Source organism: Etheostoma spectabile, chromosome 4, assembly GCF_008692095.1.
Source record: "Etheostoma spectabile isolate EspeVRDwgs_2016 chromosome 4, UIUC_Espe_1.0, whole genome shotgun sequence".
NCBI classification, from domain to species: Eukaryota; Metazoa; Chordata; class Actinopteri; order Perciformes; family Percidae; genus Etheostoma; species Etheostoma spectabile.
This window is the reverse complement of record NC_045736.1, coordinates 18868764-18884120: the sequence shown is the minus strand read 5'-3', so window position 1 is coordinate 18884120 and position 15357 is coordinate 18868764. Positions and strand designations below refer to the sequence as shown.

General features: G+C 39.8%; 1 protein-coding gene across 3 annotated transcripts; it reads right to left on the bottom strand.

Moving 5' to 3' along the window:
- Positions 1–108: 108 nt before the first annotated feature.
- On the bottom strand, positions 109–11975 carry b4galnt1b (beta-1,4-N-acetyl-galactosaminyl transferase 1b). Of its 3 annotated transcripts, none has more exons than XM_032514400.1 (12): positions 11771–11975; positions 7631–7726; positions 6575–6797; positions 6297–6473; positions 5577–5683; positions 5099–5136; positions 4823–5003; positions 4082–4174; positions 3760–3947; positions 3532–3672; positions 3218–3455; positions 109–1557 (listed from the first exon to the last, which is right to left on the bottom strand). In XM_032514400.1, the coding sequence occupies exons 3-12, from the start codon at positions 6787–6789 to the stop codon at positions 1340–1342; spliced, it is 1596 nt and encodes a 531-aa protein (XP_032370291.1). In that variant the 5' UTR covers positions 6790–6797; positions 7631–7726; positions 11771–11975; the 3' UTR covers positions 109–1339. The 3 variants fall into 3 exon arrangements, with proteins under 3 accessions (XP_032370291.1, XP_032370293.1, XP_032370292.1); XM_032514402.1 differs by lacking the exon at positions 11771–11975 and adding an exon at positions 9294–9430; XM_032514401.1 differs by lacking the exon at positions 11771–11975 and adding an exon at positions 9224–9429.
- Between the last annotated feature and the right edge of the window lie 3382 nt (positions 11976–15357).

Sequence of the window (15357 nt, the reverse complement as noted above, 5' to 3'; positions counted from 1 at the left end):
CATTTCAGAGAGAGGGCGCTCCTATTGTCTGTTCTACAAATGCAGATGAAGAGAGCTGGAAGAGGAAGTCTGTATTTTACAATTCTGGTGTTTTTTGTCTTTTCTTCAGCCTTTTCCAGAAAACAGCCTAACCTGGCTTCAAAAACATATTAGGAAACAATAGTGATACAAGGGTGCCATCTTAAGGCCATGGTATATAACAGCAGCATCATCACTTCAGGCATGAGTGTCAGTGGGACATACAGTAACTCTCCAAAGAGTCAGTATAAAAACTTCACCGTTGCTCATTTACTTTGTCTCTCTCATTTTCCTTCTCATGCTCTGACTGCTCACTTTTTTTTAAGATGTTAATTTATCACCAAACTTTCATTATTGTGTCTCAATATGCTTGTTTTTTGCCTAATATCTTCTCTTATAATGAGGGAAAATAAACATGCACTTTTGTTTTCAGGGAGCATGTAATGAATCATTGTAACTCATCAGCGTGCACTGGACAGAAGCGCTGCTCTTCTTGTGGTTCAAAGTATAAGACAGCAGAAAACAAAAAACAAAGCTGCTCCCAGGTCAGGTTACACCAGATGTGATGGGATCGCAAGTTTGTCCTGCTCAGATGTAATTGATCGCTCACAAATGGCACATTCTGGGTAAAGAGGGGTAGCAAAACCAAAGACACAAAGAGATAAAAACACACAAAAGCCAGCGGCCGAACCTTTGGCACGACCAGTCAATCACAGAGCGCAGTTACCACAGGTGGAAAAGTTCTGACTGCATTCTTCATGTGGCATTTGTAAAAAGCATACTGCGTTATGTCTACAGGAATGCCATTGTCTGGAAAGTTTCCCGTCAGGCTCTGAGATGTCACTATTGCTTTTTCAAGCTCAGTCTTGTTTTTGGATAGTGCAAATTGAAAGTGGACACATGAACCTCTGCTCACGTTGGCCTAGAATGACAAGGAAGTGAGTCAGTAAAGATGCTACCTGTTTGGTTTACCCAAAGCTCAGTCTCTGTTAGAACAACTCAAGGATGTAAGTCCAGATAAGATTTGACAAACAAAAAGCCTTGAATTAATCAAATTTATGCTGTCACATAACTAGGTCTGTGTTTGTTATTACAGCTCATTCTCTACTCTCTAGAGAGCATGGATTGTCATATCCGAATAAACATGCTAAAAACTGCTCTAATGGAACATCTCCATGTTGAAGCCTGAAACCTCTTGTGAAGATTTTCGAGAAAAGGCAAACCAAAGTATGTGTCTAAAATCTTATCTGACAGGACGGGGTGGAGGAGAACTTCTTTGGCAACTCAGGAGGAGCAGAGGAACCCTCAGGGTTAAGAGGAACTAATTATGAGTCAAACACTGAAATCGGTTCTTGAAGAACAGGAGGCCGTTTTTTGTGTGTGTGGCGTCAGAGGACGCCGGTGGGTAACGAAACTTGGCGTAAGTCTTGTCGCTCTCTGATTGGCTGACCCAGGGAAGTTTGATTTTGGTTGCATGGTTGACAATAACATCATCACAAGAGCCCACGTGGAGAGAACCCAGGCCATCAATGAAAAATTCTGCAAAATAAACGCAAACAAAATGATTGAGCCAAATAAGATAAGATAAGATAGACTTTATTAATACGACGCATTCCTCAAAAGTTCACACGTCAGAAAAACACAAATACACAAATCTAGTCAACTCATTTTAAACAGCCCCTATTATACTCCTTTTCAGCATCATATTTGTAATCTAAGGGTCTGATACAATAGGTTTACATGTTTTTATTACAAAACATACATATACATGTTAAACATTATATTTCTAGTACTGCCCATTGCTGCAACTCCTTTGTCTGATACACTCTGTCTGAGCTTTTGGCCCCCATTCCCGTAAAGCCCAGTCTGCTCAGATTGGTCAGATGGCCCACTTTGTTGTGATTGGTCAGCCAAATTCAAACTTACCACTGGGCAAGCTGTGCACCTATGGGCAGCAAATGTGAAAAACTGGGCTGGCTTTCTCAATCAGAAATATGTTATTTTATCCATCTATTACATATACAAAAAACTATATAACACTCAAAGATGGAAAAAATCCAAAAAAGCTAATAGGGGCTCTTTAATCTAATCTGACTAATTTCTTTAACCTCACTGGGTTAGGATCATTAAGGGTTTCATGTGGAATGTTTTCAAAGATACCAGATATGTCATTTATAGAATATATACGGAATAAAACTTTGCATGAACATTGCAGCCATAAAAAAATGAAGACGGTTTAGGAGGATTTTTACAACCTAAAAGCTAAAGGGCGAGTGGTGGGAAACTGGATATTAGAGGACTAAATGGAAATACATTTTTTATTAATGCATGCATTTAGTGTAATTATAGCAGAGCACTGATTCTGGGATGTGCTAATTTGAAGATTTCACAGTAAAATTTGTACGAACAAGTATCTTGGTATATGATACTATCTCAATAACTAACATTAGATATAAATCTTATCACTTTGTTGTTTGCTGATTCTAATTGTTTTCCATCATTACATTTTTCAGATCCTAAGTGTAGCTCTGTAGAACATCTCTTTTTGAATCTTGCATGTGCCAAGTAAACTGAATTTTCAGTAAATTGAAATTCCAAGTGGGTTTTGAAGTTGCACTAGCTGTGAAGATAGGTCTGGCAATGCGAGACTAGGTACGTACTGAATAAGCCAAAATTGAAAATGATCAAAGATGATCGTTTGCATGATTAACTGCTTGATTTTTTTAATGTGTTATTGATGGACACTATGGTGCCAAAATAAATTCACAAAATGCATGGAGCTGCAAACAGCTACAAATATGATGTATGATGTGTAAAATGTGTTTTACAAGCATGGTACTCTAAGTTTAATCTGCAGTGGCTTTTCAAACCTGTGAATCCAGTTTAACTAAGATCCATAATTTCACATCTTGTATAATTACCTCTTAGTACAAAGTACCAGTATGAAGAAAAAGTTTAAAAAACATATCTACTGTATATAATCCGTGTGTGCAGTGGTGTGTAATTGGGACAAAGGTATTGCTTCTTTCACATCTTGCTTTGATACAGTATGTGTGTATTCACCATTATGTTGTTAAGAAAATGTCTTATGTTCATCTTCATGGAATGCTTAAACATTTGTATGTTACATTGTATATAGTCATATCACCGCTCCCATCTTAACTGTATTATATGAAAATAATTATTTCACTGTACTCACCCAGGTGAGCTACCCTTGCAAGGCGCGGGTCAAAGCCGACCTGCTGGACTTTGTCGGTACGAGCTAGGAAGAAGTTGATGACCCCATCAGTCACAACACAGTTGGGGAAGCCCTGGATGATGTGATGAAATCCTCTCCTCATGTGTAAACAGTCACCATCCTCCTCCCCTGACTCAATGGAGATGGTCTGTCTGTAGGTGGCAGTGTAACCTGTGGCCTCCCGCACTGCACCACCCACCTGGACACACACACACACTGATGTCACTGACAGCAAAAAAACACCAGACATTTAAAACAAATGGTTTATTCCTCACCAGATCCAGAGTGGTTCTCTCTAAAACATCCACCAGTTTTTCCAGCTTGGTGTTGGCTGTGAAGATGAAGTCATCATCCACCCACAGCACATACTTTGTGGTCACCTGAGAGACTGCCAGGTTTCGTCCAGCAAACCAACCCTATGACACATGTTGCAGAGCTTGAATACCAAAGAGCATCAATGTGAAATTGAAATACCTCAGTGTTTGTGTGGCACTTCCCACTACCTTTCCAAAAGGCATGATGTAATGTTCGATGTAAGGCCCCGAAATGGTTTGGGGTTTTTCGCTGTCATCAGTGATTACTATGGTGACCGTTGGATAGTATCTTCTCACACTGTTGATAAGATCTTGAAGCTTATCATAACGCAGGAAAGTCTTAGTAGCTATGGTTACGAGGGCACTGACGTTGTACTCTGCAGAGAAGTAAGATCAAACAACTGTTAGAGGAAAGTTAATTTTTTATTTTTAGCAAATGATAAAAAAATTTGAATAAAAAGTTTTTGTTCAGTGGTTAAATGACTGCATGATTAATAGTGTTGTGTTTAACCTCCTTTGGATCCTGTGTTATATAGTTTGGGTGTTACACCATGACGAATCTTGATACTGAAGCTGGCTTGATGCCCCTCTGTCTCCAACTGCACTGAAAGACACAACAAAAACTACTTTTAATAAATTTGATTAGTGTAATAGGATCTAACTGTGGCTAATGGCTCCACAGTTTTTAAAATGCTGTTTGATGTAAGACATCTATACATACTGATATCAGATTTTTGTACAATCCACAAAAAGATTAATGCTGAAGAGTGTAACAGGTTGACAGATAATTTAGAGCGGTAAATTGGGTCTTTGGTCATGGCCTGTTCTCGGGCTTTGTCACTGTAGTTAATGATCATTCATTTTTAGCGAAACAAGCAGGCTGTATTATTAGACGGCCTTCTGATTGGCTGCCCAGCTCTATACAAAGAAATAAATCTCTGCAAATATATCCAAGTTTGGAGATTGCTGTCGCAGCAGACCATAACCAGCTACTGGCTGTAGCTTATATTTACTGTACAGATTTAAGAGTGGTAGGCTATCAATCTACTTATCTAACTCTATGTCCGTAAAATAAGCCTGTTTCCCAAAACTCCAAACTATTGCATAAAATGTATCCCAGATTACATAGCACTTGATTCTGTACATGAAAAGAATAGAAATGGTTTGGGTATAAATTAAAAGAAAGAAAGAATACAAAAGTCCAGAGAGAGAAAGAAAACAAAAAAAAACTGATTTTAGTGTGAGGCCTCACCTGTGTCTGCTGTGTTAGGGTGGAACAGTGTGTTTGTGTAGGTGACAAACTGCAGCTGTCGGTTTAGGTTGGGCAGGAGGCTGCTTGACAGACTCATGTGCATCTCGCCATCACCTTTGATTTTCATCCCGTCCACCTCTGCTGCCACGTTTAGCGTTCCCAGCGTGGCACTGATGTTTATCTGCAGCGAGATGGAAAGAAAGGGATAAGTGGGATAAAAGCCCAGCAGATATCTAAAATATGTAAAAGTAAAGACAGACCTACTAAAAGACTTACTGAGTAGTGGTCTCTGGGAAGGCTGTGTAAGGCCAAGCCTGAAAACATAATGATAACAATCAACAGATTTATACGCTACTACATTCATTGGGATAGATTTGATCCACTTCCTGTCAGCATAAATTAAAATACATATATGCTAAGTTTGGTAATTACTTTTTAAGGATTGTTTTTGCATTTTGTATTGTTTTATTTCTGCTAAACAAGTTCAAATGCTCTTTATCTCATGCATATAAGTGAAATCCAGTGTGAATTTTTCCACACCAAACTGATAGAAGTCACATGAGCCAGTTCTAGGTTGGTTCAAGAAGTAGCTTGATGACCTATTAGCTGAAGTAGCCAATGCCTTAATTAAATTATTTAATCTAATACAGCAACAATATGCTACCCCACCATCCAGTTGTAAATGTTTGAAAACAATCTATTTTAACAAATAAGTCTTGTTTAAATGCGTGTCCCACTCTATCTGAAGTCTTACCTGGGATGATGATTGTTCTCAGCGGCCGTACCTCAACCCCCTGTGTTGGATACTGTAGGGGATTGTTGGCCTCTGCAATAATGAGAACATCTGAAGGTGTCTGTGACCTGTGATGGGGGAATCCACATCAGGAAGATTTATACTGCAGCTTACACATAACATACAAGGAAAGTATAAAAATATGCTTCCAGTGAGCTTTGCTCTTTGAAACCACAAAACATCAGAGATAATTCCATAGCAGCTATTAATAACCTTGTCACCTTGTAATTGTATTCTTGGTTGTAAACAAATATTGTGCAGAAAAACCTTTCGATGTAATAAAAAAGGTATCAAGGGATCCAGTATAGGAAAGAAAAAGTAATTGAAAAGAATATTACTAATAGGATTTTTCCATTTTGATCTAGTTTTTTGCGATGGAATAATGAATCCTGATTGGCACCAAACTACAAAAGGTAAAGAGGTTTATGAGACAGACAGAGCATCAGTGACATTTTCCATGTCAGAAAGAGAGAGAGAGAGAGAGAGACAGAAAGGTTGCGATCTTGATCAAATGATGATTGAATCTGGATTGAGTCAAATAAAGCCACATTAAAATTATATTTAGTCACTGTCCTTCTAATATTGCTTCATTAATTACTATTATTATTCACCAACGAGATGACATTCCATCGTTATTTCTTCTGGTAACATTTGACAACTTTGTTTTACTGTGACGCTTACCTCTCCTGGAAACTCTTATACTCTTTGGCCCGTCTCCTCTTCATTTCCTCCAGCTCAGAGGCCTCAAAGGCGGTGTGCAGCGGGTGAGCTGACACCCGCGGGAACAGAAGTTGGGCAAAGGGGAAGTTTACTCCTCCACTCTCACCCTCACATACGCATCCGTTACGTGCCAACAAGCTGGATGGATCATTGGAGACACATGCATGTGAGGAAATGAGCTCTGCTGTGCTGAGGAGTTTATAGATAGACTAAATAAATAGGTGAAAAAAATTAATTACCTTGCCACATTGTCCCTCACATGAAAGGGGATGTTGCCTAATTGGTGGTCTGGTTCTGGGAGCCTCTCCCCTAGATGCCTCTCTACTACTGGGCCCTGGCGCTGCCACACATCCACTGTAGTGTAAGCCCGAGTGGGCCACGAATGGAGGAGGGCCAGTACCAGCACCACAGACACTAGGATGGCGAGCAACACAGTCTTCCTCAGGGAGCGCATCCTGAAACCTGACGCAGACACATGTATGTTGAAAGACTGATTGTTGTAATTAAGAATTATTCATACTCTCCACACTTGCCACAAAGAGATCCACTTTAAAATATAGCTGAAACTAACATGATGCTTCAGCAGTCTCAGTTACCCAATTTAATTGGATACCTTCAAAAATTACGGTCAGTTTTGTGGGTTACTATATCTCCACCACAGCTCAGCAAATAAACATTGTATGGGGAATTTTGTCCCACATCATAAATATGAACATAGTATGTAAGACAGACTCTGGAATCAGAGCTTCGAAGCAATCCTACATGCCCTGGTTAAATTTATGGTGGAGCGACCAAGGGGTGCAAAGGAAATGGATGTAGAAGCATTTATTAAATGAAGAACTATGCTCTACATCCTAGATGTCCACAGCTCACCTTACCTCCTCATAGGCTCTAGATCTGTGCTAGTGTCCTAACCCGGAACACTAAATCGGTTTCAGCTAGGAAAAGATGTTAAAGGTACGCTAAGGAAAGAGATGTTTATGTTACAATCTCTCAAAATATACTCCTGTTTCATTTGCTGGGATATAAATGTAATGACATTGCTAATTTATTATGCTTTCACCATTCATGACCAAAATTGTTCTGACCACACAGACATATTCCAGTCTACTGTATGTGGAATTGCCATCTGTGGCTAGTTATTACAAACACCTAAAATAAGTTCAAAATGTATAAATGGTTTGTGGAATTAAAATCTTATACCCAATTAGAAAATTCCTTAACTTATCCTCTCTTTAACTTCTCTTCTCTTTATTTCCAGACCTACACGTGTGTTTAATAAGTAGGAAATTTACCTAAATGCCTCTATCCAGTCAGTAAAAGGACATCCTCAGTAGGCACTTGCATCTCCAGAAACAATGTAGATAGAAGTGAATTAGCACCTTCCCCATCTGGAAACAAAAAGGAATAAGCCAAACGAATAATAAAAATAGGAAAAAAATTCATAACAACATCAAAGACTAGCTCCCAAAGAAGTATGCAAAACGCCATGACGCAATTGCATTATCACAAAAACACAGTTGAGCGGTCATGTGCTTCATCAGCTGCTTGCGTGCTACAGCCCCCAGGGGAAATCTTGCAGGGGGTGACCAAGTTAGCTTTACTGTGGTAAGATAGAAAAGATTCAATAGGATAGGACCAGTGCTAAGCAGAAAATCATCTGGGCTGTTGTGGTGTGCAGTTAAACATCTCTCAAAGGAACTGGTTCCTCAAAGTGCTGCTTTAAAATCAATTCTTCCTGGTCTAATAGGGATGTAAGATACACCATATGCGCATTAGATATATAGCATGACTTATATTTACCAAACGCACTAGTGTTACTTCCTTCACTGTTGCAGACTCAAAAGAGAGTTGCATTTGGACATTTATGTGATCCTCTCTGTATAAGACAAAATAAGATAAAAAAATAGATTTTGAGTACACAAAGAATTAGGACTGAAATGTTCATCCAATGAAAGAAGAAAATTTCACTGTATTCACTTTACAATCAGACCTTTAGGTTCAGCCTTCTCTTGCCTAGATAAACTGTTGGCCTATGCCTCAGTATACTAATAATCTCAAATTATTTTAACTGTAACAGACACATGCAACATTAAATAGAGAAATACACGAGCATGAAAAACAAATGAAGTAAAAGCATACAAACCATTTTGCTTCACAAAACTTTTCAAATATGCAGCTTTTAACAATTTAGTGATTAAAACGAACCAAACCAAAGAGATAGCATGATGTGATTATATCCAAAATCAGATAAACATAATATTGAGTAAAACAAGATCTGCTATAACATAGGGTAGGTTAATACAAACCAAACAGGAAAAATATAAAGTAGGCTAATGCTTGAAGAATTATAATGATCTTTTTCTATTTTATTTTTTTACATTAAGTGTGAACTGTGTTCTGTTAAGATTGCTAATTTAACCCCACAGTCCTTATAGTGGCAGTGCTATAGCCCTGCTAATAGGCTACATTAATATTGTGCATGATAATTAGCTTAGATGGTGGAACCATTCTTACAGTAACTAGGATGTTCAAGAGAGGTGAGAGAGATGACCTAAATCATGAGGAAATATCCACCGAAAGTGTATTGCCCTGCTGTTTTTCATTCATCTAAAACAAGCCTATGATGAGATAAGGAGAGAGCTGTGGACAGACATTGTCAGAGCTCTGTGGGACCCTCCCAAAGTGCGAGTGACAGAGCCGTTGCCTCATTCAGATTTTAAATATAAAAATCACGGGAATTCTGCATCAACACTCCTCCTTACTCCCCTGCATCTTTAAACATAGGCTAATACAAATGCCAAAGTAATGCAATAATCTGTCCAGCGAAGAAAAATGTCTGGAGATAGCCCAATACGATCTCTCAGACAGGCCTATATATAGCCTACCTTGTCGTGATTAAGACTGCAGAAAAGCATGCACTCAAAGCTTGGTGTTTCTTTCGATTATATTCCTTACATGAGAAAGACAGCTTCTCCAAAACGAATATATTGTATTCTACTGTGGTCAAGCCAGCCAGCACCCAGATCTCCGTGGTCAAATCAGCCGACGCTGAAATTGTAGTGCACTCATACACTAGTACTTTTGGTAAAATGCAGTTCAACGGCGCAGAGCGACGGTGGAACTATTTCCGGTTTTCAAAATAAGGTGTTAAGAAAGTTTACAAAGTGGCCTACACAAAAATAAGATAATGGGATTATATTTACAAGAAATAAAAACGGGTAAAATCCCATACCACTGCCGTTAAATGACAAAATAATGAAAAAAAATATGAAACTGGTGGTCTTATAAAAAGACTTTGCTCCTTGACTTTGCTCTTTGATTATGCGGATGTTGTTTACCAGAACACAGCTGAAATCAGTTTTAAACCTCTAAATGTGATTTATAATAGTCTTTGTAGATTTCTTCTGAGGTGTCTATTTAGAGCGCATAATTGTCAAATGGATCAGTCACTGAATGTTCTTTCAATAAATGCTTAATGTTAGTTTCACTGTTTGGAGTTTGTTCACAAATTTATATTTTCAGACTATCCGTCTTATCTGAAACAACACTTGATTCTATATCGATCATCTTATAGCCTAAGAGACACTGACCATGTGTTCTTCTTCGTACCACATGCTGTATATCCAAAGAAATTGGGAGGAGAGCCTTTAAATTTAAAGCCCCTTCCAACTGGATTGGTTTACCGAAGTCTTTTAGAGATGTCTCCTCTTTTCACCAGTTTAAGACGTCACTTCATTATTATTTGCATATAAACTGCAACTGTTTTCCTCGTCCTTCATACTCATAATTGATACTTATACTTGATTTTTATTTATTTTTTAATTATTTGTTTGTATGTGTGTATACGTATGTACACGTGCAGTATGTAGTATGTATGTGTGTACATATGTATATGTGAATATGTGTCCTGTATGTTTATGTATTTATGTATTTGTATATACTGTATGTATATTATATATTTATTTATTTATTTTTTCTCAACTGTCCACATTAATTACCTTAACTGTTTATTGTCTAATATGTATTGGTTGGAATGGGGAGGATATGGATGATTTTGGTGTGATGAAGAGCTTTTGTTTTTGTTTGTCAGTATGTGTGTATGTTTGGGATGTTTTTTTTTTAATTCCCCTCAAGTTGTTTTGGTAACTGTTTTGTCTAATTGTGAATGTACTGTATTTTTTTTGCCTTTAAGGACCTCCTCAAAAACGAGATGCCACATCTCAAGGGGTTATTCCTAACAAAAGGATTTCTATCATAATCCCACAATGACTGATATATTTAAGTACAGGACATTTTTTACTACACCCTTACTGAAAAATCAAACAATTTTACTGCATAAATATGGATATTTTTCTACCGTGAAATGACTAATAATATGAGACTGGACAGGTGATTGAGATTGCTGTCTGTGTAGAAAAAAAAATGCAGCATACAGTATATGCTATGGCTTTGTTTTACACTACTAGTAGCCTTCTATGTTAGCTAACTGTGCTGTAAATACAGTGCACGTGAAAAAGGGAGTGTGTTTCTTTGATATAACGTATCCAAGGTACATGGAGTAAGCACCTACAAATAAAGTGCTGTTGACTTTGTGGGTGTAAATATCAAAGTTATCAAGACTTAACTGGCCCTGACTCATTTAATCAGCAGCTTTAAAGAACTTGGTTACCCAAAATAATTGGTCTTCAAGGTGAAATGCTTCACATTGAGAAGCTTCCAAAAATGTGTTCCCTTTGTTTTAATTATGAAGCAAAGTCTTGTTATGGCACATAAGGTTTCAGATTTGAGGTCACTTTCCAGTATAAATGTGGGACATTTACTTGATAAAATCTTCAAAATTATACAGTTTTCAATAGAGGTGCAGTCAGTGATGCCCTTCATTCAAATATATGAGCAATTTTCTGTAATTAAGGAGGAATGTTGTTTTTATTAGGCCTAAACCTAAAAGTCATTTTACAATAGAAATGTGTAAAATCCAAAATTGTATACAGTAAAATTGATTGTTTTTATTTCTGGTTAATGTAATCCAAAAATCTTATTTTTTATATGTTTTTTACCTATTAATTTTCTTAACATCTTATTTTGAAGGCCGGAAGTAGTTCTATGTTTTCATTGTTGCTAACTTTGCCAAGACCGTCGATCCCCTCAGTTTAAATACATTTACCAAAAGTACTAGTATGTGAGTGCACTACAATTTAATCTCGGAAATCTGAGTGTCTGCTGGCTTGACCACAGTTGCATTCAATTTGATCGAAAATGATTCGGCTCCGATAGTGTTCACGGTTCTCGTTTCTTCTCGTTTTGCCTGTTAGAGAAGTCGTCAAATGTTTTGTCAGAACTAGAAATCCCGATAAAAATGACGTGCAGAAGACGTAGCTAAACTATAGGCCTATATAAGGCATTATTCCAGACAAATAAAATAGGGAGCTCACCTCAGTTCAAAGACGCACAGTGTAGCCTACCTAGCCTGCTTCACCTACCGCCTGCACGGAGCCCCCCCCCCCTTTAATTAATGTATTCCTCTGTGGACTTGCATTTGGAATAAGATGTGGAAAGTGGAGCTGCCAGAAGACAAATATAAGGCAGCCGCACATCAGCACTGCAGGCTGAGGACGGACGCTCCCCTGCAGCAGCAGCACAGCGCACCGCACCTCAACACAGCACTCAGTGGTCAATCAGCGAAGCAGCAGCATCTGGAGCTCGTTCCATAGAGCTCCGACATGCGACAACAACATAGGCCTGTCTGCGCCTATTACATCAACTGCTATTGAATTATAACACGGTTTCTATAACACGTTCCATCAACTAGACGTTGGCCTCTAAACATAACTCACCATTGAGTCACGTGTGTGTGAGGCACAAAATTCTGGGCCCTTTAGAAAATAATCATCTACGGGCCACACCCCACATCCAGAGCTATTCATTAGCATATTTTTGGGCCCTCATCATAGGGCCCTGGGTAGGGTACTCAGTCCCCTTTACATCCCCAGTAGGCTACAGAGTGTGTGTGTGTGTGTGTGTGTGTGTGTGTGTGTGTGTGTGTGCGCGAGTTTGGATGGTGAATGAATTAACAACAGACAGCACAGCAACACAATCCCTTTTTTCCTTTTGAGCCTGCATCTCAGCGCCACCTTTCCCTTTTCTGTTTCGGCTTTCCATCATTGACTGTAAAATTAGTGGACAGAGCATGTGTGACGTCACCCATGGTTTGTGGAGATCTGCTATCCTTCGTTGAGTTAGCCATTATGGGCCCAGCCGTCATGGTTGCAGATGTGGAGGGGAAAAAACTCTCTGCATTCCTTTGATTTGTATTGTGTGAAGGGGCCTCCGCAAGCTTACGTTACGTTTGCATCAAGTATTTTGTTTCATTTGAAATAGCCAAATGTCTGTTTTAGGCTACTTATATATCTATAAGTAAGCTAAGACTAACACGTGTAGCGTTGGACATACGTTTAGTGTCAGGATACCAGTCTTCCCATTCTCCCTGCTGATTCCTCATGTCTGTATTCACTTTTGCCTTAATAAAAGCCAGTTTTTCCCTGCAATCCAAATATCTTATTTATTTTACAAATAAAGGTGCCTCTGTTTTCCTGAATTCTTTGATTAGGCCTATACCTCATGTCACGGGGGAAGTAGCGTTGAAAGTAGTGAGGCTTTGCAGATTGCAGAGTTTATGACCAAAACCACAATAAAAGTACTACCAAAAAGCACGCAGGCCAGGAAGAAACTGAACACAGAACATAGACACATGCTACGGAGCAGAGATCCCGTAGCACCTTAAACCCCCCAACTTCCGGCAACATACCGCGTGAATAGCTGGCTACTTTTTCCTACAGTAGACAGTAAATGGCGATGAAGATTTTGGATCTTTTGAGAGACAAAGAGGATGACTTCTCAGGCAGTCAAGATCCAGAATACCTCTTCAAACCAGAGTTTTCAGAAGAGAAGCTGCGTGCTTCGGAAATAGAACAAGAGGAGAAGGAATCCTACTTTCCTGAGTACGAAGCCGAGAGGGCAGTCAAGGAATGCTTCCAAATGACCCATGAACAACTGAGGATCTTGTAATACATCTAACTGACAAAGTTAATGTGTTGCTGCGATGTATAGATTTCCATCATAATAAGATGCCCAGATGCTCAATAAGCAATGTTTCCAAATGACCTGCGAACAACTGAGGAATGATAGTTACAAATTGTAACTCCAGATTCTATGAGTACAGGCATAGCCCTTTAAGAGCGGACGCTATTCGGTTTATCCCTTCGCGCATGCGCAGTCCTGAAGATTTAATTTGCCACCCTTGCGTCAGCACGGGCTGACGCAGCAGATGCCAGCAGATGTATATAACAGTATATACACTGTATGAGCAGACCCATAGTTCTTCCAACATCAGCATTCTATACTCATTGAATCTGGAGTTGCAGTACGTAACTATCATTCTATTTTGTATAGGCTTTGCCTTCTAAGAGCTGATGCTATTGGGTTAGGGCGAAGCTAATGTAGTCAATACCACCTGCAACAGGTACAAGTGACTAACTCCTTCTATGTTTTTTTTTTTTTAAGATATAGTTTTTTTTATTCACTTTATTTGGACAGGACAGATGTAAGTATGTGTGAAAGGGGGAGAGAGAGAGAGGGGGAGCGACATGCGGCAAAGGGGCCACAGGCCGGATTCGAACCCGGGCCCGCCGCGCCGAGGAGCAAGCCTCTGTACATGGGCATCCGCACAGACCACTGCGCTATCTGGATGCCCCTTCTATGTTATTTTAATTTGTGATAAAGCCCCTGGCTAATTTGCCTAATACTGTATTTATATAGTGCTTTTCTAGTCTTAACGACTACTCAAAGCGCTTTTACATCATAAAACATTCACTCAAACATTCACTTCAATCAAACATTCACCATTCACACACATTCATACACTGTGGCCGAGGATGCCGTACAAGGTGCCACCTGCTCATCAGATAAACACTCACACTCATTCACACTCCAATGCACAGGGCCAGGGATTGGACCACCAACCTTTCGATTGGCAGGCAACCGCTCTACCACTGAGCCACAGCCGCCCCGATTGTGAAGCCTAACTCATGATTGTGGAACTGCATTGTTGGTGATAATTGTTATCATGATTAATAATTATGGGATACCCACATTTCTCTTTGCCACCAGTGCAGGAGGGATGGGGACAGCAGGCAAAACACACCTGCAGGAGTGCAACATTTGTTGTTGAGTGAGGATAGAACTGAGTGAGTCATGGAAGACGCGGACGTATCACACAGATAAAAACGGATGAATGGGCATGGGGATGCCCAAGAGGCCGCTGTGCAGATGTTGGCTACAGCTTTTAAAAAAGGGCCACAGATACTGACAGCGCTTTTGTATAATGCGCTCGGATAACCTGGGGGGGCTCCACCCCCATCATACTGTAAGCCTCGGTGAAAACTTTACACACAGCCAGACAGACGTTGTTTTGGAAGGACCGCGCTTCGGGAGTGCTCTCTGTAAAACACAAACAGCTGCTGTGTTTGCCCGATGTCTGCCTTGCGTAAAACTTACTGTAATAACTCGCACACCGGGGACAGCCAGTGGAAAGCCTCCTCCACGTCGTTGCCATGAGGTGGCGGAAAGAACCCTAGAGGGAAAACACCCTTGACCGAAAAGAGCTCGTTAAAACTTTCGACGTGAATAAAGGGTTTGGCTGTAAGGTGGCTGCGCCCCGTCCCCTCTATAGAGAGGCTGCATGGTGAAACCGACAACTTGCATAAATCATTCACTCTCTTGGCTGTCGCCAGGGCAAGGAAAAGCGCTGTTTTCAGTGACAACAACCTAAGAGAGGCTTGTGCCAAATGCTCGTAAGGGGGTTTCCCCAGAGCTAGAAGCACCAAGGCTAGGTCTCACTGGGGTGTGAGAGAGCGTACAAAAGGCTTTTGCCGTCTGACCCCCTTAAAAAAATAGGTATCCTCTCACCAGGAGTAGGCTTTCACGCTGTTCAGCTGTGACAGCCTGTCCTTGCATCACAACA

Bases quoted from the DNA above. Each gene is read 5' to 3' on its own strand.
- b4galnt1b (XM_032514400.1), bottom strand. From the start codon at position 6,789: ATGCGCTCCCTGAGGAAGACTGTGTTGCTCGCCATCCTAGTGTCTGTG. The intron at 4,175-4,822 runs GTGAGGCCTCAC...TGTGTCTTTCAG, and splicing joins CCCTAACACAGCAGACACAG to TGCAGTTGGAGACAGAGGGG. The intron at 3,673-3,759 runs GTAGTGGGAAGT...CATGTGTCATAG, and splicing joins ACATCATGCCTTTTGGAAAG to GGTTGGTTTGCTGGACGAAA.